The sequence below is a fragment of the Schistocerca cancellata genome, chromosome 2, assembly GCF_023864275.1.
Source record: "Schistocerca cancellata isolate TAMUIC-IGC-003103 chromosome 2, iqSchCanc2.1, whole genome shotgun sequence".
Classification (NCBI taxonomy): domain Eukaryota; kingdom Metazoa; phylum Arthropoda; class Insecta; order Orthoptera; family Acrididae; genus Schistocerca; species Schistocerca cancellata.
In genome coordinates, this window is record NC_064627.1 from 652,754,050 (window position 1) to 652,769,384 (window position 15,335).

At 36.8% G+C, this 15,335-nt stretch overlaps 1 protein-coding gene across 2 annotated transcripts in view; it reads left to right on the plus strand.

Moving 5' to 3' along the window:
• LOC126162331 (trithorax group protein osa) overlaps positions 1-15,335 on the plus strand; it is a 66,261-nt gene that overhangs the window by 32,419 nt on the left and 18,507 nt on the right. For both annotated transcript variants that reach the window (XM_049918762.1, XM_049918763.1), the window contains exon 5: positions 11,467-11,848. In XM_049918762.1, coding sequence (XP_049774719.1) covers positions 11,467-11,848 — 382 coding nt within the window. The remainder of the gene's footprint in view (positions 1-11,466; positions 11,849-15,335) is intronic.

Genomic DNA, 15,335 nt, shown 5'->3' on the forward strand with positions numbered 1-15,335 from the left:
GAATGCTCATGACCGTACAACGTGTATTTAAAGCAAACTTGATTTGCAGCCTCATAAGATCACTACTAGTACGACTCGTATGCTTATACAGTATACTTAATGATTTCTTGTACACCAGTTATGAAATTAAATAAGCTCCACTGGTTTGAAAAGATCAAGAACAAGTCGATGAATAAAACTTGCTACAAAAAATTTGGTGCAGTTAGGACTAGTATCTACAGCTGATGGTTTAACTGAAATTTTCCTCTAAGCCTCCTGGAGCATTGCAGAAATGTTTTGATTTTGGATTGAGTAATCTTTTAACAAAAATTATTGTTATGATGTGCAAATTAATAACTTCAGAAGCATTGTGTTGCTGGCTACTCTCATCGAATTTTACAAAAATGCTTAAGGCTTCAGAAGCCTCAGTTTACAAGATATGAGCTGTAGACATTTCTTCATCATCATTCTCAGTTTCTGGTACCTCCTGTGGGTCAAAAAACTCTTCGCAATATCATATCATGTCGTGAGTCAACCCTACTGACTATGTTGATCCATTCGTTAACTTCTTGTTCTGAAAACACACACAGTTCATTAGTCAATGCAGAATTTTTCACTTTTATAATTTTAGAGTGCTCAGTTATCAACTCAACATCATTTACATTGCTTTCCACCTTGGCTTCTTGAAGCAGTTTAGGCCATAATTTTCTCCAGGCTCTTTGCAAAGTTGTTTTTTCACACAGGCTCAAGCATTTGTAGCCATGAAAATAGCAGCTTTAATATTAAAACTGCCTTAGAACTCTTTGCATTCTGAGCTTAGCAGCTTTTGCAGAAACATTCATCTGCACCAGAACTTGAAATTCTTTATGGCCCCTTAGTCTGTGTGTTGAAATAGTGACTTAACACTGACAAAAAGATATGTGCAAAAAATATTAACTAGCATAAGCTCTGATTCTGGAGGTTAAGCTCTGAAATTGTCAAGGATGAGAACTTCCTTAGAATCTGTAGGTAGACCAGTTTTTTTGAAGTTTTTGTTCACATCTGGAACAAAATTGTACAATAACTAGCCTTTGAACTATTCATCTTTCATCCAGGCATTAGGAAGTAATGGGTTTTGTGTGCCACAATTTTTAGAGGTCTAAGTTTTTAATACGGCGTGTTCAAAAAGTCTCTCTGCAGTGTTGTATGATTGTTAGCCGTGCATGACTTACGCCGCAGTGAATATACCGAAATGAAACTCAGTGAAATACAAGTTATTAATTTATTGAATATTCAGTTTTGCTTACAAATTTTCACATTAAATGTTGAAAGTGTCCCCCCTGTTGTTGAATACACTATTCAATTCATCTAATCACGTTTCCAAACACGAGCTGTAACATTTCTTCTGTAACAGAAGCAGTGAAAGTGGATATTGCAGTTTTCAATTCATTGATGGCATTTTGACTGATTTTGTAGACAGTTGCTTTCGCTGCACCCAAGAAGAAAAAGTCAGGTGGTGTTAGGTCAGGCAATCATGGAGGCCAAAGTCCCTGTGAAATTATGGTCACCAAAAAATCAGCAAGCAGTGACATTGAAATGTGAGTTGTATGTGTGGTTGAACCATCTTGTTGATAATAACCATTCATTATTTCACTTAACACAAGTTCTCCTGTGAATGTGTACAGAATATCTCTGTGGTATCCTTGTGCATTTATTGTTTTCTTGAAAAATAGAAATTGCAATCCAAACTCCTATTTCACAGAATGAAGTGGTTCCTCCTGAATACACAATGGATTTGCAGTACTCCACACACGAGAATTTCGCAAGTTCATGTATCCGGATAAATGAAACCACACCTCATCAGTGAAAAACGTTTCATTAAGAATCTCTCTTCCATTTTGTTGAATGAAATTGTTGAACCATTGACAATAATCCAGTCTCTTGCCATGATCAGTATTTTTCAGTTCTTGCACGACTGTCACTTTGTATGGGAAAAGTTCTAATTTTTTCCTTACAGCTGTGTGGGCCATTCCGACACTAACATCGATTTCCTGGGTGAGTTTTCTTACTGACTTGTCCAGACTCGTGGATATTTTATCGGAAATATCGAGTAGTTTATCCTCGGACAAAACGCTAGGAAGACCACTTCTCGGTGCATCTGTCACTGAACCTGTACTTTGAAATTTGTTAATCAAATCTCGCACAGTATCGCGATGTGGGAGTGATGTCTGCGGAAAAATTGTATTAAATGTTTGATGAAATGAAACTGTGTATTTACCGCTAGCTTTGAACATTTGTTCAACTGAAATCACACGTTCTTCAATGGTTAGCATTTTACGAAACAGAAACGAAACAAACGAACAAAGGAACTAAACTTAAAGGTTCACATCAACACACAAGGACACACACCAACGATACTACTGTTGCTGGTTGAGATAAACGAAACAGTGGGATGTTGGGAGAGTCCACTTGAAGGGAAGTAACCCAGGCAGGCGAACAATCATTCAGCACGCATGGCTAACAATCATAACACTGCGGAGAGACTTTTTGAACACCCCAAATTTCCCAGTCATAAAAAAAGCAGTTTTTGATCGTCTGCAGCATTTACACTTGCTAAGGCAGTTATTTTGTCTCTTGAAAAAATGAAGTCCTTTGTGCTGGACTCCTCAGCTGCTGCTAGGGTTGAATTTGGCAGACGCCACCATAACAGACCAGTCTCACCAGTACCAAACCAAAAATGTGGGAATATTTCTTACACATGCCAGACTGTTGGTACTGCCAGATTATCGAGTGCCAGATTATCACGGTCTTACTGTATTTTGGATCTCAGGGCTGCAGTTTACTAGTATTCCTAACTGACAATTATTGAATATTGAAACTCTGTTTTGCCCTTAAAGTGAGGTTCATGTATAATCTTAAACTGACAGTTCATTTTCCACATAATAAACTAAGATTGGACATCCAAAGTAGCACTGAAATTGGCAAAAAATAACATAAAATTTAGCAATAAGCACACTAAAATTGGCAAAACAGCAGAAAAATGGGCAAATAACACCAAATTTGGCAAAAAGAAGGTAACACCGAATTTGGCAAGATACCATTGGAACTGGAAAAAATAACGCCGCCAAAATTGGAACACACTGACACAAAGAATGTTGGAGGTAAAGCAAAAGAACAACTGTACAATTTGTCTCTATGAGTATGAAGCACTACCAAGTAACACTGTTGCCATGCCTAAGAAAGGAAATGCCAATGATTGCTAACATTATACAACCGTGCCATAACTAACCCATGTTCAATAATTCTACTTCTTATTTTTAAAGAAAGATTAACAGCTAAGATTAACCTTCTTTAAAGTGGAACCAGTTTGGATTAAAAGAAGAAATAGGGATTAGGGTAGCTAAAATGCCTGTAGGAATTAGTTTAGGAAGAAGAATTGAGATGCTTTCATTGACCTACAGAAGGATTCCGGTAAAGTATGCTAGAAGAAACTTGGAAAATTGAATAAAGCTCAACGGGACCGATAAAAGATAGGTTCTCAATGTGTACAAAAATAGATATCAATGTTATTAATGCAGAAATAAGAAGAGCTATTTGATAAGTCTGTCCATTTTCTCCATATTTATTTATTTATTTATTTATAAAAAGTGGCACCACGTTGATCAAAATTAATGATAGCCAAGTACTTCGTGTGTGGTTTGCTGATGGTTTAGCTGGTTTCACATGGTCTATTCATTAAAAATTTTGTGATTGGCTGAAAATAAAGGCAGAAAAGACTAAATCAATTTGTTATAGATAAATCCAACAGTCAAGTAAGAGCAAACATTAAGATAGGAAATATAATACTACTGCAAGTAAATACTTGGAAAGTACAGTAACAGATGACAACAGAAAGATAGTGGATATTAAAAGAATTGCAACAGCCAACCAAATAAGAGTAATTTAATAATTCTTTTTTTCCTTTCATTTAGGGTCATTAGGAACCTCATCAAGTAACTATAAGGTATTTCTGGAAGCAATACAAAAGCATTTATTCATTCTCTGGCCTCCTATCATCTCTGCTATTAAGCCCGTGTTCTGCTTTTGCTCATCATTAATGCTCTTAAATTTGTTGATCAGTGATCTGTGCGAGGTCTGTTCAAACAATTCTGGAACTCTGTCGACAAAATTTTTCTGCACTTACCTTTTACTTATTGTGCATGGACTCCTTCAAAATACTTGCTGCTCCAGTTGGTACAATTCTGCCAACACTGTTCCCCCTTCCAGAAGCAGTCTTGGGACATGTCTTGTTGGATCATGTGAAGCACCATCTGTGAATCTTCTTTTATCTCGTCTACCGCTGCAGAGCTTCATCGTTTCAATAGGATTTTCAAAAAATGTCCATAGGGGCCAGGTGTGGAGAGTAAAGAAGGTGAGCCAGCACAGTGATTTCGTTTTTTGTGCAATAGTGCGATAGTCACGTACCAACAGGGATGAATGTGCAGGCATCTTATCATGATACAATAACCATGAATTGTCTCACAACATTTCAGGCTCTTTCCTTCTCACATTTTCTCACAGGTGTTGCAGCACGTCCCCATAGTACCATTGATTAACAGTTTGTTGCTGTGGCATAAATTCATGATGAACTAATTGTTCAAAGCAAAGAAAACTATCACTATGGCTTTGACATTTGACCTGGCCTGGTGAGTTGTCCCCACCCCCACCCTCCCCGGTGATCCCTGTCCGATGTATACTCACATCTCACCACCAATTATGATTCTCTTAAGGAACATCTCATTCCCATCTGTGCAATCCAAAAGCTCTTCACAGATTGCGGGGCAGGAGGCAAAGGCTTTTCTGGTCTTGACTCGTGAGCCATGGGATTAACTTGGCAGCAACATGATGCAGTCCAAGATGCTGTGTCAGGATTTCATGACATGATCCAACTGAAATGTTACATTCTTCTGAAATCTCACAGACAGTCTGTCTTTGATTGGCACTCACAATTTCATTGGTGTTCCTGACATTATCATCATCAGTAGGTGTCGAAGGGCATCCTGAACGAGGGTCATCTTTAACTTCCACCCAGCCGTTGTTAAACTGTGTTAGTCATTTGTAACACTGAATAGGGCTTAAGCACTCATCACCTTAGGCTTCAAGCATCATTTGGTGTGTCTCTGGAAATGTTTTCTTGAGTTTCACACTAAATTTAATGCAGACGCGTTTGTCCTCTAACTCTGCCATCTGGAAATTCTTAAACTGTGCGACACAGTATTCTACTCGATACCGCGCTTAACAATAACTAACAGACATACAACAATGAAACTTTTGTCAGTTATACATTAAACACAGGTGCATGCAGGGATGCCAACCGCATTTCACTCCCAACACACTATTGGCGCAAAATTATGAATGTTCTGGAATTTTTTGAACAGACCTTGTACTTTGATCAGTTAGAGATGTCCTCTTCGTTCACTCTAATGCTCTTGAGGTCCTAATTTACTAAAATTCATATAGGTGCAAGCAAGAAACTCGTCAAGATATTTATTTGGAACATTTTAGGCTATTGCTGTGAAAGATGAGCCCTGGGAAAATAAACATAAAATTAGAAGGAATAAAGGTGTGGATATGAAGAAGAGCCACAAAAACATCTTGAAAAAAAAAAAAAAAAAAATCCAGTTAACAAATACTGAAAGAAATTTAACAGAAAATGACATTGATTAATATGATACAGAGAAGAAAAATCGAATTAACTGGACACATAATGCAACATATGAGCTTCATAAAATAAGTCTTAGAAGGAAATAGCTTACAAAAAATCAAGAGACAGCCCAAAAAAAAAAAATCCATATTGCAAAGCAAAATGTTGTCAGTGGAATCAAGTGCAGCAACTACAACCAAGTGCCAAAGATAATGAGAGATGGAGAAGGTTGGTTACGTCAACAAGGTGTTGCCTTTTCTGTCTGATGCTGGCCCTGTCTGCGTCATCATGCAGCAAATACATTACTACAAATTGAGCACATTGCAATTTGTTCCAGATGGTAGTAGATGGCTTTAAATTCAGTCACACGTGTCTCATTAATTGAAGATACCTACATTTTACAGTTTATGCGGTCTGAACAACAACTCAGTGGGTTTTTGCTCCAAATAAGGCATAAATTAATTTCAGTTTTTATCGGAGACACCAGCTGGTGAAACAGGTATGGGTGGGGAAAGCCTGACACATATTGTAATGTGGTTAAATTGGAAGTTTCTTGCAAGTGTTACCTTCAAAAGGTTTTGTTACCTTAAAAAGGCTGTACATATCACCATTCCATATTTCCCCTCTTCTTTCTAATTTGTATGTTCATCATTTCAATTTATTTTAGTGATTGGTAAGCTGACATAACAATGTTCTCTCAGTTATTGTTGACGCTCAATATATTTGCTTTCGTGATATCACATTCCTATTTGGGGAGCAAAATAACTGATGATGGTCGAAGTAGAGAAGATATAAAATGTAGACTGGCAATGGCAAGGAAAGCGTTTCTGAAGAAGAGAAATTTGTTAACATCGAGTATAGATTTAAGTGTCAGGAAGTCATTTCTGAAAGTATTTGTATGGAGTGTAGCCATGTATGGAAGTGAAACATGGACGATAAATAGTTTGGACAAGAAGAGAATAGAAGCTTTCGAAATGTGGTGCTACAGAAGAACGTGAAGATTAGATGGGTAGATCACATAACTAATGAGGAGGTATTGAATAGGATTGGGGAGAAGAGGAGTTTGTGGCACAACTTGACAAGAAGAAGGGATCAGTTGGTAGGACATGGTCTGAGGCATCAAGGGATCACCAATGTAGTATTGGAGGGCAGCGTGGAGGGTAAAAATCGTAGAGGGAGACCAAGAGATGAATACACTAAGCAGATTCAGAAGGATGTAGGATGCAGTAAGTACTGGGAGATGTAGAAGCTTGCACAGGATAGGGTAGCATGGAGAGCTGCATCAAACCAGTCTCAGGACTGAAGACTACAACAACATCAATATTCTAAGATACCTTCAAAGATACAGCTTGTATGCAGGTCACAAGAGTCAATATTGTGGTCAGTCAGTATTAACACTATTGAAATGTCGTTTCTCAGCAGTAATTACTAGTACATTTTCAGCCATTGAACCAGTACTATCATCTTGCTTTCCAAAGACCTGCTGAACATGGCAGTAGAAAAATTTCCATCTGTGTAAAAGTATAAGTAGAGCACACTAATTATTGATTGAAGTCTCTCAAAACAGTTGGAGATGTTTATAACATGGCAGAAAAAGAATAAGATAGACAAGTCTCTCAAGCAGCAGGAAGTTAAAAAAGGCGACCTATAGAATAATCGAATAGTGTGTTCCTCACATCATATGAATGAATTTCACAGTTTTTAGCAAGTATTACTATTTTAAACAATCCAGGCAGCTTCTATAAATATGTAGAATCTTGCTGGCTTCTTGCCTTTCCATTGTTAGAATCTTGCAGTCACGCATTTTTATAGTCTCCAGAATGTGGTTGAAAATTAACATAATGTTGGATTGAACCACATGGATATCAGCTGTTGAAATCTGTCTCCCTCGATGGCCATAGACAGTGGTCTTGTATGTGTGAGTTGTGCTTGTGTGAATGTGTATTGTCTTCTTCAGAAGGAGGCCTTTTGGCTGAAAGCTCACTTGTTCAGCAGTCGTTTTGTTGGGCCTTTCTGCGACTCAACGTCTCTACAATGTGGTGTGTAGCAGTCTATTCTTTTCATAGTATTGAAATCTTTATTTGCCGTTTTGTGTATAAAAAGCATAGTGTTTAGGTCAAATCTGTTTCTGACTTACCAGAATGCACACAGTAAAATTGACATTCCATTTGGAGTGCCGTAAAAAGTTATCCTTTGTTTGCTGTTTCATGCCTGTTTTTGTTTTTGAGCATTTGTTCAGAGATTATCGTATTGACTGTATGAGAAATAGATAAGAAAGGTTCTTATGAAAAAGTTAGGAGGGATAAGAAAAGCAACATCCAGTTTGGGGCTGACATAGTTGCAGGAGGGTGAAAGGGGAGGAGGCTGGTGAAGGACTATTCATCCAAGTGGATACTTTGTGTATGATCATTTCTACATAGAGTGCTGTACAGTGATTGCTGTGAGGTCAGTACATGATGACCTTTTTTTTTACTTCTGGCATCTGCTTTTGATGAGTTAAGAAATGCGACAATCAGGGCTGGAATACTGTTTATTAACCATATCTTTGATGGAGAAAACACAAGCTCCCCTTTTGCATATTGAGTGGTGCATATTTTTTGTTGGTTAACAGATGTGAGAGGAATGTTAAGTTTGCATATTGTGATAAGACATGGGAGATGTTTTTCTGACATCCTTTTGAGTGTCACTTCTAACTCTAAATTATCCACCTTCCCCAATACCTAATTTGTTTGTTGTTTGTTCGTGTGTGTGTGTGTGTGTGTGTGTGTGTGTGTGTGTGTGTGTTTCACTTGTGTGAGTATACGTGTTGTTTTCTGCTCCTGAAGGAGGACTTTCGTATCTTAAAGATAAAAGTTTAGCTTGTCTTTTCACTGTTTCTGTCAGTAACTCAGCACCACCTCTACATGGTGATTAGCAATCTGTCCTTTTCATAATGTTGTTATTCCATCCTGGTTTTTCCATTGACAGATTATATTAAGATCATTTTATAGATTTTAGTGAAGAGAAAGTGAAAAAATTGTGATAATGGAAGTGCAAGAATTTGATGCAGTTCATTGTGTGAATCAATTTTTTAAAAAAACCTCTTATATATGAGGGGGGGGGGGGGGAGCAGTGGAATAAATAATATATTAAACAGTAAATTAATAAGATTATTAAGAAGTATCAAATATGTACAAAAACTGAAATTTTCTCTTGGGACCTGAACTTAGTTCAAGGTTTTTCCTGTTTTTTGTTAATATCAAACTCTCCTCTTTCTCTAGTTATGTCTATGGTAAAGTGGTTGCCTTCTTTTGGCCATAGTCTTCGTGTTTCAATTCAGTACTTCGTTTTCAGGTGAGGTTCACTGTCTCAATGTCTGTGAATCATCACCCCTTTTCTCCCCTGGTGGTTTTACATTCTTCTGCATGTTCTGTTACAGACTGGGAACTGTATGGGATAGTTGCTGCTGTCCTACACAACATCCATCATGTATTCTTACTGAAAACTCAATTGCCAGAATGATAATCATAATTGTGGTACTATCTTAGAAACATCAGCACTGTTAGGAATTTCATTTTGTGATCTGATAGTAGTTGCTTCAGCATTTAACTTCATTGAAGCTTCCATCTGATATTCCCATCTCATAATACAGAGGAGAAGCAATGACTGTCTGGCCCCTCTCCCCACCATCTGGGCTAATTAGCAATAGCTGACCACCCCTTCTTTATCATACTATTTACCTTCCATGAGTTAATAGCACCTCAGTCTGATCACACTTTAACTAATCCACACTACATGCATATTTCTAGTCCATGCAGGGACATCCTATGACACATTTTGCTGGAAGAAACTTTCAACTTGTTCGTACAATAAACATTACCATTATATAAAAGCTACTTGTTTTAATGGAATTTCCTACATAATCAAATTTTTGAGCTCTATTTTTATGCCTCCCTCAACTCACATTTTATGATGTGTGAACAGGGGGATTAACAGATCCATCTGTGACCTGCATGAAAGTTTTAAAAGTCACTTAACGAATTTTGCTGACTTATTTAGTGAAATGTGTAGATCAGATTGTTTTAAATTCAAGAACACAAGCTTTGTATGAATTGTTTTCTGATGATTCTAGAAGAAATAGGTGGCATTTAAATTAAAACCTGTGTTATTTATAACACAATGACTGTTTTCTTTATCATGTTGTACATAATAAGTTGATATTGTGTACAGAATTAAATTTTGATGCTTACAGAATTAAATTTTGATGCTCTAGGCTGTACATAGGATGGTGAAGGTGGATTGCCAGTCATCTGTAGAGCTGAAGTTGGAGAAAGTTATAAATGGACAGATGGAGTGCTTTAGTGGAACCCTTCTCCTATAAGTCTGTCTTCATCAGTTTCAAGTTATTAGAAAGAATTGATTAATAGGAATGTTGAAAAACCATTATCCATTCAAAATGACTATGCATTACTTGCAACTGTTGGCTTAAGATGACTGGTGGTCTCTCTCACCACAGATGTGTATGCGCTTCTGAATTCTACAGTGTCTCAAATTGAGTGTACAGTCTCTTTTTATTACTTGTCTTAATTATGTTTTAGCAATAATACATGCTTCTCCTGGGTTTTATTCTTTCAGAACTTCCATTAACTTGGCTTTTTCTTGGCACATCTTGAGCATGAATGTATATCACATGCATTGGGGTTTAAATTATTTCATAACTTTTTTTTACAAAAGTGTTCTATTTGAAGCTTCAGTAGGTTTACCATAAGTAAAAAAATCAGAAGTTTTAAACTTAATTAAATTAATCAGTATATTCACGTCATTTGGTCCTAGGTTAGTAAAAATAATTTTGAGTGAATTCATTCAGTCAGGGCTTCCTTCCATGTTACAAAATAAAGAATGTGCATGCAGATTGTACATCATATGTATTGGTTTCTTGTATTTGGTATACTGCTGTGAAAAGTATTGTTACTTGTATAATAATATGTACCTAATTTAATTTTAGATGCCATTTTAAAAAAAACACACACACACACACACACACACACACACACACACACACACACACAGAGAGAGAGAGAATGAAATATGATTGTGTCTGCTGCACGAGGCAAAATCGGAGGACTTCTTTCTTTGTGTAGTGAAGCCTCCATATAAATACAGAACACAGGCTAGAAAACACAAAATAATTATAAAATGTACAAGCGATTTCCATTCTAGAACTGTAAAAGAAAACATTTTCCAGCCATCGGTTAGCTATTTTTTTTTTTTTTTTTTTTTTAGAAATAATTGGATGATTTAAAAGGTTGGAAATTCTTACTCTGAACTTCATGTCCTTTCCATTGGCGTGAGGATAGTACTTAGATCTTCTTTGGGCAGGATGCTGTTGTTATCATCAATCATCATCAAAATATTTCCACAATTATTTGTTTTAGACTAGTTTAATATCCACTGGTTATTTCCTTTATAATAAATTTGTTATGATTAGTGTCAATTTCAGTTCAGAGTAATTTAAAATTTTCCTGAAATTTGAAATTTACATAATAATATTTATTAAATGATTGTTTCACGTAGCTTGTAAATTATATTTTTGTAGTCATCATGTAGGAACAGGTATTTTCTTGCATATGAAAACAATCACTTAACTACATATCGCATAACTCCAGTCAGTATTCCTTAACAGTTCACATCAGGTGTGCTTTGTTGTTGTAATATCAATGTACATTTTCTTGATCTTCACAAACATAACTGAGTCAAATGACTTAATCACTGGAATTTGCTAGGTCATCCGTCACTTCGATCATCTATCATATGGTTTTCTCACCTGTTGATGCATTCTTGAACAGGTACCTGGGGAACGGAAAGGTGTGCAGCAACAGCCACAACAGCAGCTGCCACCACAACAGCAACATCAACACCAACATGCATTAAGACGATGGGAAGGAGCTCCTGTGATGTATCCTCCTCAACCATTGGTGCATGGTCCATCTCCTTGCCTGACATGTTTTGTGCCAATGACGTCGACAGCAAGGTTTCAGCAACAGCAACTGCATCAGCATCATCCAGGGCCTATGTACTGCATGGCTCATAAATTGCAGACTTTGGTCCTTGAAGATGGACATGGCCGATCTGGTGGTAGTAGTGGTGGTGGGACATCTGACAGCTCTAGCAATGGGCATTCACCACCTGACACACCATCAGCACCTAATGCACCTCACTGGGATCGCAGTAAGCTACTATCTCTTTTTATTTTTGTAGTACATATAAAATGGCTGCAAACTTAATTACTTACTTCTTTATGTAATTGGACAACTTCCATTTTTCTAATTTAATATTTACAGTTTGCAAGCTGAACTGCATGGAGCTTTCTCAGTATAGATGTTCAGAGAGATTTGAGGTAGATATAGAAGCAAAGAAACCCCTACATAGGAAGTGTTGGTGTACATTGTGCCTATTGTGTTTTCTCATTGCCTTAGAATGCATATTCTCTCCTTAATTGCGAAAGGTCTTATTTCACCACCTGTATATCCGTTTCCTTCCTTTCATGATTCTGGCATATTTGACTTGGCATTGATAATGACTGCTTTTGCCTTTACCAGATCTTGAAACACATGCTTTATAAACATGGTTTTCTGTTCATGTTACTATTGCAATGTCAACTACTAAGCAGAAATTGATGGAATAAGACATGCAGCAAATCAAAATAAGTTAATGGCTAAAACTAATCTTAAAAAGATGCAGTTTGAGTGATTAACTTATATGACATAAGATGTGAATTATTGGTCATTTTAATAAGAATGTAGTTCAAAATTTAGCTCTTAAATAATGGGACAAGCTGTAGTTTGACTCAATTTGTAGCGTGGATTAGCCCTTATTGCAAATCTCACATTCACAAATCTATTATTCATACTTGTATCATCTGAAGAGTGCCCATACACATTTTGAACCATGTAATTTAGTTTGTACCTACAGAATGTATTTTAAACTCGTATCTAGACATCGTCATCAGCAGCAGCAGCAGTCGTGCTCATTGCTGATTGTTGTGACACATAAAACAAGCATCTCCATCTCGGACAGTCACCAGTTTCTTAGAGCTTGCTGAAGAGGTGGACTGGAGGTCATCTTGATTTGATTTATCATCCTGCTCACTGCTCTTCTCCTTATATATAGACATTATAAAGCTGCAGCTCATGTGTATGGAATGAAAAGGCCAATTAATAGCCTAAAGCAAAGGGAAAAAACATGTCCATTCATAGTTAAGTTCTGTGACTTTTGCTGTGACAGAGTCAACATTGACGAGCGCGCGCGCACACACACACACACACACACACACACACACACACACAGTTGGCAGTTCTTGCACTGAAATCACAGGAGAAGAGAAGGGCTCATATCACCTGGTGGCACAGTTTGAACATCACACCACTGGAACATCTGCTTAATTGCTCAACAGGTACACAATCAGCTTCTACAACAGAATGATAACTGACAATGAGTTCCTCTCCATTATTATGCATAAAAGGATTGCTACTCAATAAGAACTGTTTTGTAATATGTAAAGTAAGTCCAGTTCTGTTTTTAGTGGTGCATTATTGTTACTTAATATTAAGTGAGATAAATATGATTTATTAACTGAATTCCTTCAGAGACTCTGCATCTGAGTTTACTATAAACCACCTGAAACCACTTCCACACATTTGAAATGTGCCCCCATCCCAGCCAGATAACTTATTTTGGAAACAGTATATTAGAATATGGAATCATAGGTGCAAAGTAAGTTATTTTCTTTGGTTAACACAGTATGAACTAGCAAAAAGAAGAGTATTAAACTATAAGCAAATGAGAAAAAAATTGCAAAGGCCGTGAAAACATTAAAAGATGTTGTGTCACTTATAACAGCTGCAGATCTGTGTTGGATGTGCTATTTTTATATAACATATTATGAAACATTAATGTAGTGGATATTAAGATGAGTGGACACCAAGGTTACCAGATTGTTACCATTCAAAGTACACACGTCAGCAGGTTTTCAGTGCAGGTGAAAAATGAAAGCTATAGGATTACATTATTAAAAATATAACTATCGACTTACTTATTTACAAATATGACAGGTTGTATACCAATATGCAAAACAGCTATGCTCAAGCATACAAAGGAGTTGGTTTGCAAATGAAGGGGTTGGTGGAACTACTTGTCAACTGCATGTGAGGCTTTCCAGTGCATGACAGAAAATGTGAGGCGACTAATCCTTTCGAAATTGAAGATTAACACTTTCTTCTTCCAGCAGTTTCAAATAAAATAGCTGGAACTGGCTGGGTCAAAGATTTCATAAGCTGGTATCAACAGATAACCTTCTGAAAATTCTAGCTTATCAGGAGCAATAGTTTATTTAAACAAACTGCCACATTAGTTTTTGGTTACTATAAGCAAGCTATTCATTTATATGGTTGTAACTGGTTCTTTGCATGGAGAACTGAATGATGCAGTTGAATGTGAATTTCGCTCCAGCAATGAAAATCCAGCTATTCTGAGCTACAGTCCTAGACCTACAGCAGAAAAAACAAAGAATCATAGAGAAACACAAGTGGAGGATGCATGAAAAAGATAGCAGCAAAAAGTAAAACTGGGAGACGAAACAGAGGAAAATCAGTAATATGAACATAATGAATAATGAATTGAAATGTGGAAACCTTTAAAATATTGGGGGGGGGGGGGGGGGGCAAAAAGATATTTTAAAGGAAATGTAATCTGGAAAAAATAAACAAAATAATTAAATGTAAGGCTGCAAGGTAAGATATATTGGATGTATATTGTGATACTGAAGCTCTCTGACAAGATAAATCAGATTGTGAAATGACAAATTAAAAATTACACCAATTTAAGGACTACAAGTACTAGATTTTGAACCTATAGGTAGTGTGCAGGAAATAACAACATAGTCGAATTGTAGGGCAAGATGAAAAAAAGTGTATTATATGACAAATATATTTTTAGTTGATTTAAAGATTACAAGAACTGATTTTATTTAGGTGTTGAAAGGTATCCCGTTCTCTATCAAAAACTTCTTCATGGTAGAGGTGCATTTCAACAAAAGTGTTTAGCTAAGATGTAAAATTTGACCTTTTGTTTACTGCTAAGAACTCTGATTAAAATTTGCAAGTTGTCCAACATACTATGGTTACTAATAGTATTGATTAACACTCGCATGCAAGCGCGCCCACACACACACACTCACACACACACACACACATACACACACACACACTGTACTCCCAGTTACTTGTGTGCTGATTATTCCAATTTGCAGATTGCTTGTGCATCTAAAAAAAGAAAGGAAAAGAAAAAAAAAAACATGTGTAATGCACATGGGGACCAGCAGAGTGGGTCGCTGGCCGCTCTGAGCATTGACAGAAAATGTGACCCAACCAATCCTTCCAGAATTGGAGGTTAACACTTTCTTCTTCCAGCTGTTTTAAAATAATATAGCTGGAACTGGCTTGGCATATGTTCACTAGTAAGTAAACTCCACAGGTTCCATGTACTTGCAGAATAGTGGAAGCAGTTTCTTGCACCTTAGTGTAAGTTCTTGCTGAACTTGCAAGTTGCTGGAAGTTTTCTCAAACTTACAGAAATTTTGTGTGTTCAATACCGACATAACAATGTCATTGTCAAAAAGAAGAATGACAGAAAGCCAGACACAAACTGAAAGAGTGTA